The 20,666-nt window shown below is 40.3% G+C and overlaps 2 protein-coding genes across 5 annotated transcripts in view; one reads left to right on the top strand and one right to left on the bottom strand.

Annotated features, from left to right (window-relative positions):
- The window catches only part of LOC119027124 (zeta-sarcoglycan-like), a 40,476-nt gene extending 28,669 nt beyond the window's left edge, over positions 1-11,807 (top strand). For 2 of the 3 annotated variants that reach the window (XM_037112018.1, XM_037112017.1), the window contains 2 exons: positions 4,012-4,135; positions 5,693-6,483. In XM_037112018.1, the coding sequence (XP_036967913.1) occupies positions 4,012-4,135; positions 5,693-5,884 (316 nt within the window). In that variant the 3' untranslated portion in view covers positions 5,885-6,483. Of the gene's footprint in view, positions 1-4,011; positions 4,136-5,692; positions 6,484-6,892; positions 7,037-10,760 lie in introns of those variants that run through there. The other variant, XR_005077304.1, reaches the window with a different exon arrangement.
- Positions 11,441-20,369, bottom strand: LOC119027123 (tetratricopeptide repeat protein 31-like). 2 transcript variants are annotated; one of them, XM_037112015.1, is made up of 18 exons: positions 20,186-20,369; positions 19,992-20,020; positions 17,634-17,700; positions 17,280-17,509; positions 17,104-17,184; positions 16,954-17,013; positions 16,709-16,870; positions 16,118-16,285; positions 15,951-16,014; positions 15,774-15,864; positions 15,541-15,682; positions 15,051-15,155; positions 14,739-14,838; positions 14,363-14,597; positions 13,527-13,604; positions 13,312-13,414; positions 12,766-12,881; positions 11,441-12,375 (listed from the first exon to the last, which is right to left on the bottom strand). In XM_037112015.1, exons 1-18 carry the CDS (start codon positions 20,205-20,207, stop codon positions 12,276-12,278), a joined length of 1,953 nt encoding a protein of 650 aa, XP_036967910.1. In that variant the 5' UTR covers positions 20,208-20,369; the 3' UTR covers positions 11,441-12,275. The 2 variants fall into 2 exon arrangements, with proteins under 2 accessions (XP_036967910.1, XP_036967911.1); XM_037112016.1 differs by having other exon boundaries at positions 13,527-13,601.
- Between the last annotated feature and the right edge of the window lie 297 nt (positions 20,370-20,666).

Below are 20,666 nucleotides of genomic sequence, written 5' to 3'. Positions count from 1 at the left end.
AAGGCTCTCAGCTCCCTTACAGCGCACACATCACATGGTACATTTCCAGGCCGTGCATCAGAGAGCAGGAAAACCGCTTTCAATTTGATTTTCTCCACAACTTTCCGCCGCTAGACTTTGCCATCTCTTCAGGTTTTAAAGTCTGTTTGCAGCGCAGCCAACCACGTACTTCTCCCCAGCAGCTTTCAGGACAGTCTCTGCAGTGGCTGTGTCCACAGGAGAGTGACAGGTTCATTAAGAAGATAAAGGCAGAACAGAACAACTCTTCTCGGTGCCACTTAGCTCTGGACTTTCTTTCCCACCAATGTGGTTGGATTGAGATGTAGTGCGGCAAGACTGTTGTCTTTTGTTTCTAGTTTTGACTGCAGCAAAGAAATATGGCGGTTCTTTGTTTTTGTGATAGCATGAGAGAAATGTTTGGACAGCAGAGAACAGTGCACGCAGATACAGTGGAAATAATTGGGTTTAGGTTCTGTCAGTATAAATGAGGAATGTCCATCATCGGTGCGCAAGGTTGTCAAAAGTCCACATATGTGAGTTGCAAATAATCAAATTAGTTGTCACCTCTGGTCACCACTTGTTGGACAAAATGCAGATCAAACAAAAACTGGATAAATGGATTTTAAGAGTAGAGTATAGTTAATAGTACGGGACAGAACTGTACAGTAGCACGTGAAGTAGCAGGAGTATATACAGTATGATAAAAACAATTATCAACAGTTATGTGCAGCAATATTATATGGACAGTAACAGAGCATGACGACATGTTGTAGCTGTAGAAATATGGTCTGTGATAGAAGTAGGTGGATGTTTGGTGCTGGAGGTTTGTTGACACTGTGACTGATTCACCTGATGACATGTGGGAAGAAACTGTTCTGTGTGGTTCTGTTGACATACGTTGTTCTGAAGCGCCTGCCGGAGAGGAGAAGCTGGAACAGGTTGTGTCCAGGGTGTGAAGTTCTTATCTGATATTTAAATCTGTGTGAGTTATATGTGTCACATGGCTGCGAGATGCATCTTATCTAGGTCATCCATTCTGAAATGTATCAGCAGATATTATATTATTGCTGATATATCTGTTTTCTTGGTAAATGATAAGAAATCGCAACGCAGAAAATGCCCAAGATAGAAAACGAGTGTGCTCATTACAAAGTTTGTCTGACGGCTTCATTTACATGATGTATTTCTGTGCATGTTTATGTTTAAATGTAGCATCCAGTATTGGTTGGACCGTAGAAAAGTGCTCACTGCCACCATCAAATATCCAGCTGTTTACACCAAGGACACACAAGGCAAAATCAGATTTTAACACAGAGGGAGAAAAAGTAGAAATGAGTGAAAATTTGAATCAAACAGAAAATATACAAAGATAAAAAATATAGTCTTTTAAAGTTGTGTGGGAGAAGTGCACAGCAGTCTGAAGGAGCCCTGAGGCTCATTATATTCATTATATATCTATATATCTTGTTGGCTGATGTCTTTGCAAAGGTGGTTTTGTTCAGGCTCTCTATAGTTAGACATTTTCATGCCAGCCAGAGTAGCAACAGTAACCAGTGTGGAAGTATTTCTGCTGCGGGTCTGTAAAGCCCTTTGAGAGCCTGTATGTGATAGTCAAATATAAATAAACTTGACTTTCACCTTTGGAATCCCGTTGGTTACTTGAGTAGATATGCAGTATTTAAACCAAACCTTATCCGCTACGACTTCAGCGATGGCCATCAGCACATTTGGTCCCTTACAGCTCTGCGATACAATGACCTTTCTGTGGAAAGGTCATCTTGAATGCAGCAAGAAATGCTGCTCGGATTTCCCAGAGAACGGAAGAGCCTGTTGTCAACAGCTGATATGAGTGCAAATATCACAAAGGTTATCTGCAGTGAGTGTTTTACATATCAGAGTTTTGTAGTCGGAGCAAGATGCCCTTAAACATTAAATATTCTGGGTACAAGAAGCTCCTTGGTACTGAGGAGGATGGCTCATTGTCGCATTTTACAACAAACTCCATTTATTTGTCTCAAATCAAAGCTGCCTACTTTTATTCCAGTGTGTGACACTTTATGGGTCCAAAAGTGTTCTAACAATTGTCCTAGAAGTTAACCGATATGTCTCAAGACTGTTCTTGGAAAGGACAATGGAGTTCGAATATGGTCACGACTTTTCCATGAATGAGTACTAACGGGTGTCAAATTTGTTGAAAGCAAAACATAAAATTCATCTGGTGTGAACAAAATAAGAAGATACGAAGGACATTTACCTCCACATCCAGTACTTTTTCCTTATAATTGATACCAAATAACCAAAAATACCACAATTTCTAACATTTTTGAGACATTATTGATAAATTAAAGTTTTTTTTAACAATTACAATACAACAATTGATGTTGTTAACAATAACAACAAGTAATTTAACATTAACTGTGATTTGAATGTTAACCAGTCAGCAGGGAGGTGATTTAGACTTCATGCTGCTGTTGGAGCCTCGGAGACGAGACCATAAGCTTTCTGTACATGAAAATGGAAGTGGTGCCGGATGGTTATAAAAACCCAAGAGACATTGTTAATTTAATTTAATTTAATTCACTGAATGCTTTATTTTGGACTGTGTCTGAAACAAGCACTCTTGGAAATTGAGCACTTTGTCTTCTGGCAAACTGTGTGTCTGTGTGTGTGTCTGTGTGTGTGCGTGTGTGTGTGTGTGTGTGTGTGTGTGTGTGTGTGTGTGTGTGTGTGTGTGTGTGTGTATGTGTGTGGCTGGTGATGACAGAACTGCTTTGAATGGAGCGAATATATCACACACACATCACATATCACCAGATTCTTATTGCACAGCTCAGTGCAAAGTGCTTTAAATGGGTCTTTTAATAACTCGTCTATCGAAGCCGCAGATAATCAGTGGATGCTTGAGAAATAATTATTGAAAGATATGATAAGTCGAGGAGCTCTCCAACAAAGATTCTTGTGGCTTGCTAATGAACGACTGAGGCTGGGGGGGGCCTGCAGGAGATCGATTCAGGATGTTTTTAAAAGTTTATTATACCATACGTTTATTTTATACGATAATATTTTGTCGCTCATCCATAATAAATGATACACTCTTCACCACTTTTATCAGCGAGCAACCGAGCAGAGGTCTACCTGGTCTGCTTCAGCAGGTCTGGGGCACTAAGTCCCAGGTCAGAGGCTCATCTCACCGATTCTCCCCAAACTGTATCTACTGAGAGCTGATTTAAAGTCAAAGAGGCTTTTCAAATGCAGATGAAATTCATTTGCTCCCCCCCAACCCCCCTCTTATTCCAATAGTGCATAATCCGAAATGTGTGTCACTTTCACAGGCGATGGAGATTTGAGCGATTTCAAGACGGCTCCTTAAAGTCTTCCATTTAAAATTCATTGAAAACAGATTTGGGGAAGATGGGGGGGGGGAGAAAATCAATTTGAAACGGTTATGAGTTATGAAAACAAATTCCACACTGATTGGCTCTCACACTTATCTTTCCCTGTGTAAACAAATAGTCCACGGGAGGAAAATGCAAATTGCATTAGCCTCAGTGTTGCTGAAGGTCAAAATCAGCTGATACAATTATGGGCTGTTTAGGAGCCATACTGGATTAGAATAATGAGAAGAGCTGCTTAAACATGAACAGTGGCTTTAGTATTCCACAGGTAGAGATGGTGTTGGTATAACTAGCACCCAAAATCTGTTTATGCAGTAGAAATATCAATGAGCCTTTTTTCCCTTTTAAATGTGGAATATTTTGTCTGGAATACAGTGCCGCTCTGCCGTGGGTCTGTTGTCACGTAATAATACGTTTGGATTCCATCATCATGCCCTAAACAAGTAATTACACAGGCATATTTATAAGAACCGAATAACAATTTAACCTTGAATGCATCCCCTGATGTTAAGTCAAACTGAAAGTTATAATGCAAACATCCTTAGAGAAAATCACAGAAATAATCTCCGAGTTCAGGCACTACGTCTCTGAGCGCGTGCTCGTCTTTTCTCATCAGGCTCGAGTCTCCAACGCGGACCCTGACCATGGAGGCTCCCAGAGGGGTGGAAGTGAGCGCCGCCAAGGGGCCGCTGAAGGTCAGCGGTCGGAAGGACCTGCAGCTGGAGTCCACAGAGGGAGAGGTGAGGAAGTTAAAAGTCAGGAGTGGACAGCACCGGTTTTGTTCCCTTATTTGTTTGGATCCTCAAGCAGTTGTAATTTATTTAGATTTTATGTCCAGAGTTAATGTGTGAGATGGGACAAACGTTCTTGTTGCTTTCTTAACAGTCTCTCTCCTTGTTGTTAATGGAACCCTGTGGAGTTTCCTTGTAAACAAGCAAAATTTGTATCACATTATTTCTTACCAAAATGCACCAAAACGTGAATCCTTGAGGTCCAACAAACAGGCAGCCTCCACAACCACCGACTCTGGTCCGAGACAGACAGCGTCCAATCATTTCAGGCTTCCAGAGCAGCTCAATGTAAACAGCTCATTGTTTACACTCTGATCAGCAATTTACAGTCAGACTCAAGACGGGAGTTGAAATTGAGAGATATCTTATATCTACATATATGGATACAAGATAACAATAATTAAATAATTAGTTATGAGTTAAGGAAAATAGGTTCATTAAAGAGGCAATGTATATGAGCACAGTATAAAGATGAGTTATTAATGAGAACTATAATTTCAGATGAGATGAAGATCTTTAGTGAATGCTTGTAAACAAGATGAAGAAAAATAATGAGTTAATATATATATACGCATCTAAATTCATTTGTTTAATATGTGTATAAGAAAGATTACGAGTACTTGTTTTATCTTCGTGTAGGTTTAAGTATGTGTGTAATACATGTGTAAATAAGATTATGGGATTAATGAGATAATAAATACAGATTATACAGAGGTGCTGGTGAAGGTGTAGGATTGAATAAGTCGATACTTCTTCTCCGTTTTGAACACAAGCTGATGTTTTCTTTGGAGAAATGATTTTGAATATGTTCTAGTTTTCTCTTCTTTCTGCTTCCAGTTTATTTTGAAAGCTGGTATCTAGGTGTTGTCTTTTGTTTTTACATGTTTGAAATAAAACATATCAATCAATCAGAGATCTGTAATAAAAATGAAGATACTTTTGTTTTAAAGAATTAAAAGAGGAATCGTTGTTAGACGACAGCTGATGGGTTCTTATATTGCGTTTCACCTGCATGCAACCAAAGCCAACTCAAACAGCACTGGTCAACACTAACTTAGTTTAGCACTTTAGCTGTCATGGATTTTAGGAGTATTTGGCCATAAGGACCACGCACATTTAAAATATTGACCTGATGGTGGCAGCAGATTAAAGTCAGTAGACTTCGTCCTGAGGGGCACATGAATGTCTGAACATGGTGATCCATCCAATCCAGCGGTGGACTGACCAGCTAACAGTGCCATCCCTTGAGCCACGCTGCTAGCATGGCAGAAAATGAACAATTCTGTATTGCAAATCTTGTAATATTGAGAGGGGAGTTCTTCCTTCACTGCTTATCCTGCCTCACCAGATCAGTGCTGCTGTATTTCACTCCACCTGTCACATTGTATTTACTGATTGCTCCAGAGTCATTTATCATTTCCACTTGGTAATGCATCACTTCAGGGCACTTCTGGGCGATGTTATTTGAACGACTTCCAGCATGTGCCTTGATGTTTTTCCTCCCAGATCCTTTTAGACGCCAACACCATTCAGCTGGGTAGCCTCCCTGACGGCGTCTACACGGCGTCGCCCACTCAGGCCTCCCAGGAGCAGGCGGTGTACGAGGTGTGTGTCTGCCCCAGCGGCAAGATCTACCTCTCTCCTGCAGAGAGCAGTTCCACCTGCCAGGCCATGAGCAACATCTGCCTGTGGAGCTGACCTGGGAGCAGCGATCGGGGGAAACCGTCAACATCTGCTCCACAGAGATTGAGACTCCTCCGTTTGAAGGAGAGTCGGACGGAGATGGGGCTCAAACTCTTCACTGTCTGAGCTGAGTTCAGATTAGCACAGAAGCATCCGAGTCCACCGCCTGCACGGGTCTGTCGGATGTCAGGACTCTCGTAGCGCTGACCAGCGTTGGAGGAGTGGCGGTCAGAGCAGCTTTCTGAAATCAGGAATATCACGCACGAGCAGGAACATTTCCACTACCTTAGAGTCTGAGGACACACCGTTTATTTTTCTACTTTAGGTTCATCGTAAACACACACTGACTGTTGTGAAAGAATTGATGAGAAAAGGTAGAACACAGGTGCCTTTAGCTTTGAAGGAAGTCGTATTGTGACCAATGTTGAACCTGTCAGTGAAGTTGGAGAGAGAAAAGTGAACTATATTGATCTGTGATTGAACTGTGATGATCGAAAAACACAAGTAAGCACAATTCTGTCATGTTTTTATAATCTCAGTAGATGTTTTAGTTTTTTCCAGTATGTCAGCAGCTGTTTCATTTGGGATTAAACATGTTTTTATGTGGCAAACATGGTACTTGTTTACTTGAAGACCTGTCTAAAACATGAACGTGAGGTGTTGAATGTTCAGGTAAAACTTCACGGGACGTGTCTGCTTTAAGGTAAATATTCTGCCTTTTCCTGATTTTGATACTAAAACACGAGCGATTTGACGGATAAAATGATGAAGAAGGTTAACTTAGCTGCTGGAGCTTTAGAACATATCACATGATCTTCATCAGCAGGTGAAGTTTTCTCAATTTTCATGAAATTGCAGATGTTCAGATTTTACAACGGCTTCTCGTGCACTTTGGCTTCATCCAAGTCCACAACTATTGAAAAACCTCAATCTGCTTATAAGGATCATCTCAGAAGTTTATAAACAGAATTTTTTTTACATGCTAATAAAATTCATGTCATCTTTATCTTGCATCTTTTTTAGGGTTCGCTACATAAACGTTGACACGAGGCTGGCTGACCTTGGCACTGCAGCTGAGAGCGAGGCAGGCAGCCACGTGTCAGCAGGTTCACCTCGCTGCACTCCACATGCTCCGTCGCTGCCCTGCGGCACAGACCGGCTGCTTTGGTAAGAACTGTTAGCCGCCCTGTCGACTACCCGCACTGAGTCTTCCTTAAGTGGCATTGTGATGGTGATGTGCTTTGAACATACACACTAACAAAGATACTTTGTGTGTCATTCTCATTAGCAAAGTGTTAATTGAGATGCCGCAGATTCATCTCATTTGCCTAAATGACTTTCTCCAGCCAAATGAAATGACAAATCCAAAAGATTTATTACATTTAATTTAAATGTCTAAATTCTCTGATCCCTAATGTGACTTTTTCTTATGATGCAGCCACAATAATCACCACAAAGAGCCAAAACAAAACGGCTGCTAATAATAAAACAAAGTTACAATGCGCTTTACGTGTTTGATCCAGGATTAAATCAGACTATTAAAATGATATAAGCATAAAATGGAGACTCTCAAGGGGCAGGCAGAGTAACTAACAAAAGGTGAGCTTTAATAACAATGCTGAGGTCAACAAATACAAAATGAAGTAGACTAAAAGCTTTCAGTTAAAGGAAACGGCAAATCCAAATTCTTAATGAAGTACAAACCAAATGCGCACTGGGAATACAGGCAGGGATACAAGGAACACATGAGGAAACAACAGGCAAATTGACAAAACACGGGCCTACATAGACGAGGCATAAAGCATAAATGAAACAAAAGTAGACTGGGAACGAAGAGGTGAGAAAAAGACGAAGGGAGGAAGAGATTTACAAAATAAAACAAGGAAATAATTAAACCAAAAACTCAAACCATGACAACAATAACAAAAGAGCAGAAATGACACATCAGAAATAAAAAGTGGAGCTAAAACATCGTCAGTTGCTGCTTTTCATACGAGTAGATTGAGTTCTGGACTGTTAGTTTGACGTCACTCTGGAGTTCGGATGTGAGAATTTCTCACAATCTTTTGACTAAACAATGAATAAATTAATCGTGAAAATAATTAAAGCAAATTTTCATATCTGAGAATCTGGAACTAGACGACTTTCTGCCATTTCAGCTGAATGAAATTACTTGTTGATTAGCAAAATAGTTCATTTTCTGTCGCTCAACTGATCAATTCAAAACAGGATCAGTGCAGTGTTACAAAGCGCAGCGTTGTGTAAATATATGAAGATAAACAGACAAAACATGCAGATTCCAGATCAACTTTAACAAGTCAAACAGACACTAAAACACTTTGTGTTTGAATAAAGTCTTGCCTGTTTTGGCCTCAGGAAAAAGAGAGCACAAACCTGCAAGTGTACCTTTACAAAAAAGAAGAAATGGCAACATCCTCTCTACAGCTGCTTTATTTCATTATTCCCTCTTTCCCTGGAATGTTGACATGTGTCTCACACAGAAGAGAAGCTTCAGCATTTCACCTGCAGCCTCAGACATTATACAGGCTCTCCGTGGCCACAGGCAGTGTTTTAAACCCGGGGTAAAGAGCGGGTATCATTGTAGCCTGCTGCTACACAGTCACGGCTGGGTGCACATCACAAGGTTTCCGGCTCTAATTAAGCCCAAAGTTGCCATCAAAAAGCCAGATGAGCTGCAAACGACTGCTGTAGCTGTTGTATTTTATTTCACGTGGAATGGCTCTACAGACACCAGCTGATCTGTTTCTTTAAATCTAAACTTTCAATCTGTTTTTGACGGTTGAGATTAACGAGGGCCGATGCTAATAGACGTGACCCCGCTGCCACGCCATCTTGTTTGCCTTGACATGTCACCTAATTATCCCTCAGACAAAAGGTTGTTTTTTCATGACGTGTGCTTTTGAGAAAGTAACATCATGTCTCTCTAAACTAATAACTCACTGCTGTCCACAGGCAGTAATACACAAACTCCATATTAAGCGTGCAGTATGACAGGTGAAAGGTGGTGAAGACTTGCAAATATTCAGTAATCAGTTCACATTAGGGAGTTGGATGTTTTTGCTGCTGGCTAAAGGCCTCCATTTCTGCATTTCTGATCATGCTGAAACATTGATTTGGTTCCAGCAGGCAGCAGATGCTGAAGACCTCAGAGATCATGGCTGCTTTGGATTCATGCCTTCATGTGCATGTAGTTATAAAAAGTGGATGTTAGCGTTTTAATCCTGGGGACAAAAATGTTTGTGCGGAACTGTTGTGAGAGTTGGGAGGCGCAAGTTTGACGTAGGATCAAATCAGAATGGAGTCATCAGGTTCACGAGACCAATCACATGCTGGTGTAATTCATGAATAGAAGCCTTTTATCTCCATATTGATCCTGTTTCTAATTCATTTTCAGCGTGTGAACACCATTTTAATCAGTGAGGAATGTACTGTATTTATTGCTTGCATGCAACTCCTTATTTATTTATGTATTTTGTAGCTAAAGTGACGAATTATGTATCTAAAAAAGCTCTTCTGTGACCTGGAGTGCTCACTTTAATGCCAAGTTTACATCCTCAGGGGCTCGCTGGCATTGAAGTCACTTCTTAAGGTTTGTTTTGCACTGTCACAAATTATAAGGGCTGTTATACAGATCTTGCACACAGTAGGGATAAGACGCATGATTAATCAACAAGCCAACTCACTTTGCTCCCCTCACTAGTATCTGCCAGAGATACTAGTCGCTTAAACACAGTATTTTGTTCACGCACACAGTTGACATTTGCACTGACATGTCACGTGTTTATCGTAGTAGAATTGGGCATCTCTTACTTACGTTAGGATTTTTACTTCCGCCAAGAAAGGTTATATTTTTGCCCATATCTATTTGTTGGGTGGTTGGTTGATTTGTCAGCGGGATTACACGAAAACTACTTAACTGATTTCCAAAAAACTCCCAAAATAGACCCCATTAACTTTCTCTGCTGATCTGACCAAAGGGATGGAACCAGGAATTTATTTTTTCTCACTCACTTTAAAGGTGAACTGTGTAACTTATTTTACAGTCCTATAAACAAATTAAGAGCCAGAGCTCTTGATACAATAAACTTACTACCAAGGGAAGTGGACAGTGTTCCAGAGTCCTTTTCCTGATTATGTCGGCCTTCAGTCTCCTACACACCTGTCGACGTTAAGGTGTGCATCAGCTGCACATTTAAAGCCAAAAACAAAGCTAAACATTTAGTTTTCGAGGAAAACAAGTGTAGTTATCAGGACAAAAACAGCACTTTGTCCATCACGATGAATATAGTACTATAGAACCAAAACTGTCCAAATAACTCTCATAATATACTGTTACTATACTATAATGTGACCTTATATATTAGATTGTGCTTGACGTTGACAGTTGTCTTACTTGTAGACTAGCCTAATTTCACTGTTGTATATCAGGATATTATGCTTGAGTCCTTAAACTTCACACTCACGGTTCAGATCGCCTTATGGTGGATGCTGAATCACCAAACACTGTACAAACAGGTCATTTTTCAATACACTCAAGGCAGAAATATCCCAAATCCATCTTACGTAGAATCCTAGTAAATAAGTGTTCTACTAACGTGCCTCTGTGTAAAACTTAACGTAGAATCTGCCAATTAAAAGCACATCAGCTTCCTTCCTGCAGTTTAGATAATGTCGGCTGTGTACAGTCGCCCACATAATGAAGTGAACTTTGTTGAAATTGAGGCTGCAGGGAAATGTCATTAGCACAAAGTACACAAACCTATATGGTATTAACAGCGCCACCGTTCATTACTTCAGTTTCACATTAAGCTGAGCCTGTACATCAAATTACAGTGATTAACTGCTCACACTGCTGCTGTCGCTGTTCCAGGTGCTGCAGTAGAGCGCAGAAGTCCAGCTCAGCGTGTGATAATGGTACGTTGCTATATAAGAAAGTTGTGCTGCAATAGAAATATCTAGGTGTCAGTTTTCACAAGTCGATGTACATGTGGAGGATTCCTGTAGTTAGATTCTCTGTTGGGCCTCGACCCAGCGCTTAGCTTGTGCTGCCATCTATTGGTTCTGAACGCTCAAGATCACATTTGGAAAATTCAATCAAAGCTGGATTACCACCTGGACAAAAAGGGAAGATGACCAAGAGTCCTCTGACGACCTGGGTCTACTGTACGTCAGTTACAGCCAATTCAGTTAATTTCGTTCATTTGTTCAGAAATATGCATCACAACTCAAGCAGCATTAATCTATCATGTCAGTATAAGTTGCCATTATGTCCTTTGTATGTTCTTGATTGTTAAAAGTCAATATCTTAGTTACTTTATGTTTAACTTTTTATGCAACTGTCTTGGCCAGGACTGAACTGTTCCATTATAAAAGAGATATTGAACCTCAGTGGGAATATTCCTGCTTAAATAAAATATAAATTGAAATAATGATAATAAAGTAAAGCTGGAACACACACACACTGCACAGTCAACAGCCCATCAACCGTACAGTACATTCTGGGGCTCCTTGTGATTACAGATGTTTAAATAACGAGACAGAAACTCAGGATACGAAATAATCTTTAATTCTTTCATTAAGAACATAAACTCTTAAACATTAATGAGGAAATCTGAATAAAAGAAATATAGGCCACCGTATGATCAACCACTGCTGAAGAGCTGGTAGATTTTAAAACTTGTCTTGTGGCTGAAAAATGAAAATTAAGAATTAAACTGTGATTAAATATTCAACAAAGTAATGCCAGTTGTATTACAGAATATAAGGACTGTTTATAGCAAGCAGCTCATGTTACATCATCAATAGTGAAGACTCTAAATGTTGATAATGAATATAGATGATTTCCATACAGGCCATAAATGTGAGGCTCTTGTAATACCGTATTTTAAAGTAAATATATGTAATTAAGATCAACATAGCACATCTGTGTGTCTTATGTCTACTGACATGACCATTTAACTTGTTGCAGACATTCTGCTGGTTAAACTTCAACCTCAAATGAATTATGTAACGTAATAAACTGATGTTCCTGAATACTGACATTTAAAACAGCCTCCTAGAATATCACCGGCGTGGCTTTAACGATCATGGCATTGAGGCGATTTTATTAAACACCTGGAATCATTGTACATAAACTGTGTAACTTGAGGCTTTTCTTTTGGTATTAAAAATATATAAAAGATCATCATTCGTTTCTCAGTGGGCATCATTTTCAGACTAACACTTATCCTTCTTTTTTAAACTAAAAGTTAAGAATAGTTTTGTGGTCAACTAAAAATACTTCAAAAAGGAAGCAAAGCCTTAAAACCGTAGATGAATCCGTGATGGACAATATAAGCGATTGTTTTTATTGATAAGGGCAGTTAATTAGGCATCTCGGTTCCTTTCAGGGTTTAAGGTTGCCTCTGTAGTCGGGGACGTGTCTAGATGGACGAAAAGGTCTGTGGCCTCCAGCTGCATTCCTCCCATCAACACAATTGTTTTGCCTGGAGAAAAAAAAATAAAATCTAATGTTCACATATAATTACTGACAAGTGTTTCAGCTAGAATGGTTTAGTAAAAATATATAGCTACTAGTCTCAGTGTGTGACGTGTTGCATGTTGCTTGTTTGAACTACAAAAGTAACAGACATGCAAAACTCAGTTATAGCACACAAATCCAATAAACCAGTGGAGCAACTTGCTGTCCGAGTCTCGTCACCGTGTGTTTGCAGGGCAACAAACAGAGAGAAGTAGGGATTAAAAATGCGGTTTGTCAAGAATAAGTTACCATATGTAACTTAATAACTTTGCAGAGAGTCAGGCTAGTAGGTTTGCCCGTTTTCAGTATTTATTCTTAGATTTCAATGTCAAGTATGTCTCTAACAAACACTCACCCCACATTCTCATCTTGCATGTCGACAGACTTAAGGGCAGATTTGGAAATGCCCATGCCTCGAGGAATCCTGTCTGGATATCTCACAGCAAGCTTGTTGCCGTTCAGCTCAGAGCCCTGAGATCACACACACATTAAATATCAGTCGGCTTGAAGAAAACAGAGCAACAGTGTCTTTATTGGTGGTCAAATTCAAGAGCCCCACTCATTAAAAGAACAGCTAACAAGGCTCGTGGGGACAATGTAGGAGGCCTCTGAAGCTGACTGGAGATGAAACTTCATCTTTGTAATCTTTCATGTAGAGCAACACGTTCTGATAACAGATCTGCAGACAACTCATTGAAACTGTAGTTGCAAAAAGTTGCCAAATTATAAGTATTCAGACTTTCATTCACAGTCTTGAATGGGCTTTTTTGTAACAATTTCAAAAAACCTCACACACCCTTTTTGCACATATCAGCGACATTAAAACATCAGAAGATAGAACATAGGAAACATGTTAATGCACATTGATATTTAGGCTCATTGAAGTTCAGGATGTTCTTACATGAAAGCGCCTGATTGCCTCTTCACAAAACTCTTGTTTTGTATAGTTTACGAATGCACACCGTTTGAATCGCAGAATGTGCACACTAAAGACAAGCCCGGCCCTGCAAGAGAAGACAAGTGTCTGTGATCACTTCCTATTAAACTCCTGTGTTTGACTACTAAGGTTTCAGATAATGAAAAATGTATTAAGACAGTTAACCAACGTTCTCTTACTTGTTAAACAGGTTAGTTATCATGGCCTCTGTTACCGGGTTAATCAAGTTTCCCACCCAAACTGGAAACAGCTCCCTGCTGAAAGAAAAACAGTGACAAGTTAATGTGATATCCTCTGTAGGGAATATCTGAGGCAAAAACAAAGTACCATCATTCATAACAAAGTTTGAACAGCATGAAAGCATCCAATGATTTTCTGCTGAGAATATACCATTTTATTAGACGAGAAGCAATAACATTATAAATAATAGAATCCTGTCTGTAGAGCTTAATTAAGCTTGCTAGTTCACTGACTAACATCCAGTCCACATACACAGTTTACCCTTCACACACTGACACTGCACATATTACACAGCAACAGCCACCAGTATCAGACAACAAGTAACAAACCGGATCTGTTTTCTATGTAACATTATTGATGCATTACAAAGTTGTGACTAGAGCCAACAACAAGAAAACTTTCAACAAGGTCTTGGTTTTGTTTTTTCTCTCTACACATGCCACAAGACTGAAACATGGTTAAAATACTGAGTGTGAGGACTCCATCTGCAGAGGAGCTGAGCTTTAATTAAAAGATCTGCTACCATCTGCATGTTTTTAGCCAGCAACTGTCCCTGATACTGATCCAACATCTGACAGAGAACAGAACGAGCCCCAGAAATCAATGACTTTGATCACTGTAAGGGTAGGCTGACCAGGGGTATAAAGTCTGTACAAGCTAATATAGATTGCTTTGACAATAAGATACTGCCTAACGTAATCTCAGAGGTATCTACGGTCTACAGAGGTATAGTCGCTGGTGAGTCTTTCTATTTCTAAACACAATCTATACTCACTGTGGTGGGTGACCTTCACTGGGGGTCTTTGTGGCCTGATCAGGAGTGGGCTTTGGTTGAGTCTTAACATTGGACATATTCTGGACTGGGCCTAAAGGTTTGCTCTTATTTGGTGCTCTCTGCGCCTCCTGAGACTGAGGAGGAACGGCGGTGTTTATGTTGGCTGAAAGGACAGGAGAGAAGCCGCTGACATTCGCTACCGGAGCCAGTGGGAGCCCGCCATTTTGAAAAGCTCCTTAAAACAAAGGCAAATGTTTAAAATGAGTTTGGTGTACACGTGTGTGAGGTACTGCCCTCTAGACAGGTTCACAATGACAAAACAAAGGGATTTAAACCTAATCCTGGATATTAAGATCCCAGGCAGGCAGACACTCACCTGGTTGCTGGTTTAATTTGGACAGAACCTCTACTGCTTTATTTACTGTCCCATGTATAATTAAGGCGTTTGAGCTCTGCTCCCGGGTGAAACCGTACCCCTGAAACAAATCACAGAATTTCAGGTTAAAACACTTCCTGTATTCCTCATTTCTGTTTTGATGTAGTGGCTTTGTCTATACTTGTTTGAAAGAGAGCTGTACAGAAGACATGATGAGGTTTTGTTTTTAACAAAAATGCTGGAAATAAAATGTTCTTTCAATCTGATTAATCGACTTTCATTTGTTGCAGCCCTTCATTTGTTGTTACACACCATTAGCTGTGTTATCTGCACCCGCATTAGTTCCTGCGCTGCTTCTGCACATGTACTGTCCAGTTTGAGAACCTCCATGAAGGCCTGAGCAGCCTCTTCATACATCTGGAGGAAGAAGAGAGAAAACAAACACAAAATGATGAGCTCTCACGTCCTCGGAACTAAATCAAAGTTCAGGCTCATTGGGTGTCATGGCTGCCGCACTAATCAGCCCAGTTATTAATGTTTACAGCAACAGCTAGTCAAAACAAGTCCAAGTAAATAATGTGAGCCTCCGCTTCTCAGTGACACTTGGAATTGATTCAATGGTGTCGCAACAAGGCCGAAGTGATCGCAAAGTCGTTCCAACCTGAAACGCTGGAGGTAAACAAAACAATGGGAACACTTGTGAAAAATGACTTTAACTTTGAAGTAAGTTTAAGAGCAGGATCAGATTTACGAGCATTGTGGGACAAACACTTTGATGCAGACCAGTTTTGAGAATATTTACCTTTAGACCTGCCAAAGCTCTGCCTTTCCTAAACAGACCTTTAACCCAGCCCGGACACATGCTGAGAGACAACTCTGCATCAGCCAGCGCCTTCGTATATTCTTGCATCTTTTCAAAACAGAAGGAACGGTTTCCAAACAGCCTGCAGCAAAAAACAAAACAAAAATAATCGTTAAAAAGTCTCATGTGTGATATGTAAGAATGATGAGCAATGTAAAGGATCATGTTCTTACTTAAACTCTGTCGGGTTATATTTAATTGCATCCGTGAAATACTTCACGGCCATATTAAAGTCTCCAGCACTTGCAAACTTATTTCCCACATCTATAGAGAAAGAGAACATATAAATATCACTTAATAAATATGTATAAATCATGAGAGACTGTGTGCATGAGATGGACCAAACTTACTTGCAAGATCAGTACTTGTTTTTATATTATCTTCAAGAGTGGGACTCTTTGGGCCGGCATGATTCTGTCCAGAGAGCACAAGAGAAGTAAGATGGGCAGCTGTCATTAGAATAATATATTATTAATGTTATTTCTGCTGACAATTTGTCTGACGCAGATCTCTTCACCTTCTTCTCTGCCTCCAGGTCTTCATTAGGTTCGTCAGGGACGGTTTTCGGCTCTCCTTTAACCGGGGTCTTCTTTTTCTCCTTCCGCTCAGGTCTGGGCTTCTGCTCCATTTTCCGCTGGGCTATAAGAGCAGCTTTACTCACAAAAGTACTTGTCATATCCAGTTCCTTGGAAAAGAATAGAAAGAGACACAATGAGCCATGTTCCCAAGAGGATAAGACATACAAAGCAGGAGAGTGAGGGTTTATTTTCATGGGTGGCAAAAGCACATAAATTTGAACATGTATGACAAAGTACAATTTAGGTGTTCCCATTAGATTAGAAAAGGTTCTGGATCCTCATTTATAAAAACTCGTCGCTCGTTTACAAAATGTGTAATTGACTGTCACTGTTGAGCATCACTGATTTGCAAAAGCACGCCATGCTTGAATTACACACAACATACACATTGTATTCAAGTCTTAAATACACTTTACTCAACTAAACTAAAGATTTATTATGTAAAAGATTTTGGAAAATGCAAACATGTTCTGCTGAACATACAGTAGCGATAAGTCAGTGTGTTGTACAACATCACGAGCTCCTGGTACCTCAGAGTCGTCCGAGTCATTCTTGGTGTCGCCATCTTCATCACTGGACTCGTCCTCACTACAGTCACTGCTGTCTGTGTCTTTGGCTGAAGCACTGGAATTCGATTTATCATTAACTGCTTTACTCTCCTCTGCTTTGGTTTGCTGTTCGTCGACTTTTTCCTGAAACACACAAAAAAATAAATAAAACATGAGCGCACACATAAACAGCACCTTAAAACATGTTGCAAAAAAGTGAAGACTACCTCGTTATTTTTCACAGAGTTTTGTTTTGCCCTCTCAAGGCGCCTTCTTTCCTTCTGTTTCTGTGGGACAACAATATACACAACCAGAAGTTACACAATCTGACATTCACCGAGTGCTATGAAGCTCATAATAGATGCTGCAGAATTTACCTGTTTCTTAAGACGCTTCTTGTCAGCCTTTTCTTTGCTTTTCTTCTCATCTTGTAATAATCTGGCTTTCCTTTCTGCATTCTAAAAAGAGCACAGGGATTGTGACCATCTCAGCTCACTTTACATCACCATCCTGGACCAACTGGAACAGTGACTCAAAATAAAAATGAACTCACACTCTCTTTGGGTTGAACTTTTACAGAGGATGAGAGAGGAACGTCTCGAGCTGCAGCGTAGTAATGTGTTGGAAGTGGATAAACTGAGCCGGACAACCTTGTATGGTTCCCAGTAGTCCTGTCAGACGGCCTTGAGTATTGACGGGAACTGTTTTGACCATGAGCCCAAGGGTCAAACTGGTAATCCTCCTCACCTGTATCATCTAGCTCGTCAGTATAGCCCATATTGGCTATGAGAGAGAACAACACATTTCATAAACACAACTCCTAAATAAGGTTGGCAGGCAATGCATTATCACAAATATAACACTGGAAACATATGTGTGTCAAATGTATAATATGATGTCTGCTTACCAAGGAGGCCCAGTCTTACTATCCGTTGAAACCCAGGACGTGAGTCAAACATATCCACAACCTTTTGCTGTACAGGAAAATGGGAGAGCTTATCTAAGTTCCACATAGTTTCTTAAAAACATCAGATCAGCTCAGCAAATTCAGACTGCAAACTTTCCGACATGTACAGCTGCGTGCCAATACCAGTAATGACTGCAAGCTGGATCTGTGGTGAGCTTACTGCTTACTGCACTGCACCCTTAAGTTTCACTTTCCTTTCACCAGTGTCAGCTGATTCACTGGCTCATCAGCACAGAGGCTATTTTCTCTGCATTGATACAACAGGAGACACACTTAAAATCAACAGCAGTATGTCACCAGCAGAAATGTTCCAGATAAAGCCTCTGGAAGTGAAACATTAAAGTGTGTAAACAAAGCTTTTTTTTATCTTGCTATCATGTCCCACAAGTCACAGATGCAACAGGAATTTGCATGAAGCCAACGCCAGAAGACACAGAACTGGCTAGTTCAGAACATAGGAAGGACTCTGGACAGCGGAGACAATACGTTGAGCTCGTGGCTTTGTCCAGGGTCCTTTTCCATAGCCACATTCAAGAAGTACTCAAGCACTTTCAGGGTGCGTTTTCAAGTTTTTCCGACAACTTAACATCTGTCAAAATAATCACTGCATTTTATCACATTAAATCAGATGATATCTTTGAAATAAACAGCCACAATTATGGTTTGTGATGGCATTCTAAAGGAAAACACAAAAGAAATGTCACGTTTCAAACTGTGTCACCAGCCTTTAAATAGACTCTGTATCTGACATGACCTGGCTGAGCAAATATAAAACCATTTACAATGAAGTTATGCAGTTAGGCCTACAACTTAAAGCAGTTTTCAATTTCATTTCCAGCACCTGTACAAACCCTGAAGGTCACATGACCTAACATGGACCAGAAAGCCATACTTTTCATGGTAAACATTTTGACTTGTTTAACAAAGAAACACACAAGGTGGAATTCATAATGTCAGTGATGGCTGCTTTCCATCTAGTTGATCCAGTTTCAGGGCTCTGGTATCGTGCATGGTGACTCAGCCATCATTCGTTGTATCTGCCACACCTGTGCTTTTCCTGCCATGATGAGTCATAATGTTGTGCCATGCAAAGGATGAATTATACCGCAAATGGGTCAAACAACAAACACAGCAATCAAGGAAAACAGTTCTGAGGGAGTCTACAGGTGAGAGACACGATAGTACAGTCAAGTGGAGTGCTCAGAACAATAATATTGTACTCTATGCAAGTTTGATAGGAAACATGCTCAAAGTTCAAAATAAAAAGATCAGTATTACCATACATGCCCTTTATGCCTCATATGTTTCTACAAAACTATTAGAAACTACAGACAATATCTGGTGCCGGTGAAAGTGAAATTTCCCTGAATCTCCATAAGATATTTGGGTCATATTACGCAGCCTCAGTGTCATGAAAATAACAGCAGTACAAAGTTTATTATTCTGGCTGTACAGTTTTCTATCACCCTGCTATCAGACTGAACTGTCGACACATTACACTATGAGTGAAAGGGTGGAGTCCCAGTAAAGTTGTGTGATGACCTGGTAGATGTTTGCACTACATTTATGAGTACATCCTCCTAATACTGTATGTGGTGGTTCTTCCTGCAGGTCACAGACAAGAGCACGTCATCCACAGAGGAAGATGGCGCTGTCCAATGTAAACAATGTGGCTTCAACACAGAGACGAGGCTGTGCAAGAGCTTGACCCATTGTGTGTTCTGATCAAGCGAATGTGCATTAAACACACATGATGTGTGTAAATGAAAATGCTGTGTGTGTGTGTGTGTGTGTGTGTGTGTGTGTGTGTGTGTGTGCGTGTGTGTGGCTGCATCCTACGAACAGCTGGCTGTTAATCATCGTGATTTTATGTCTCAATTTGGTTTTCTTCAATCCACTAACACTGCAAAGCTCCTAATCTGTGTTAAAACGTGTTTTGGTTCATCGTTTTGTGTCGTGTCATCGTGAGAAGTACGTGGATGTTAACTGCGCACTTCACAGAGGCAGCGTGCAGACAGGAAGGAAGTACGTGCACTGGTACAAGAGTCTCAAAAAAAAAAAAAAAACATTAGCCAGCGAGTCTGATCAAGTTTTACGCTGATTAACCCATAATTATGTTATAAATATACGATGCACGACGGCTGTTCACACATTGATGCCATGTCTGCACACAGAGAAGTGTTACAACATGTCTGGACAACACTATCACCACCCACACACCAACATGTGGGCGCTTCCCAAACGCCGTCGCTTATAGACACGCACACAAAAGAAGACGATGTAAAAGGTTGTACTTACGAACATTGGGATATGTGTAACATTATACTCTGAAACAGAGGGAGAGAAAAAGAACAACAGGTCAAATATTCCTGTATTGAACAAACCCAACAGGACGTGGCAGTCGTGTGTCTGTGTACAGTTCGTTAACTTCCAACAAACTGGTACGAGCAAGCTAGCATGTTAGCTGAAGTTAGCAACATCGATTCTCTCACCTTCCTCTTGATATATCTCCATGTTTAGTAATACATGCCCTCCCACCGCGTCATATACTCGTACATTCGAGTTTATTACTCGTAAACACGCATTAAACCAACGCTATTGTTAACAGCCCCTAACTTTTACAGCAGGCATGTCTTTTCCGCGCTCTCAACTACTCTCGCGAGAGTAGACGCAATCTGGGCTGGCTCTTTATTATTATTATTATTAACGCATGCGCGCTGCGACATTACTTCATGGCGGCCCTTTGCCGCCCTCTGCTGGCCGCATGGTTACACAGTCTTCCTACTGTATATACTTAAAGTCATATACTACCAAGATAAATGTAATAATAATAATAATTCCGTTCATTGCAATATTACTGTCCTTTGCCTGTCGTGACAAATACATTTCCTGTTTGCAGTACAAATAAAGGAATTCTGATTCTGATGTAAATAGTCTCTTTGTGCTGCTGTAACATTAAATTGCTTTCACAGT

The sequence above is a fragment of the Acanthopagrus latus genome, chromosome 10 (assembly GCF_904848185.1).
Source record: "Acanthopagrus latus isolate v.2019 chromosome 10, fAcaLat1.1, whole genome shotgun sequence".
Lineage (NCBI taxonomy): Eukaryota > Metazoa > Chordata > Actinopteri > Spariformes > Sparidae > Acanthopagrus > Acanthopagrus latus.
This window is presented reverse-complemented; position numbering and strand designations above follow the sequence as displayed.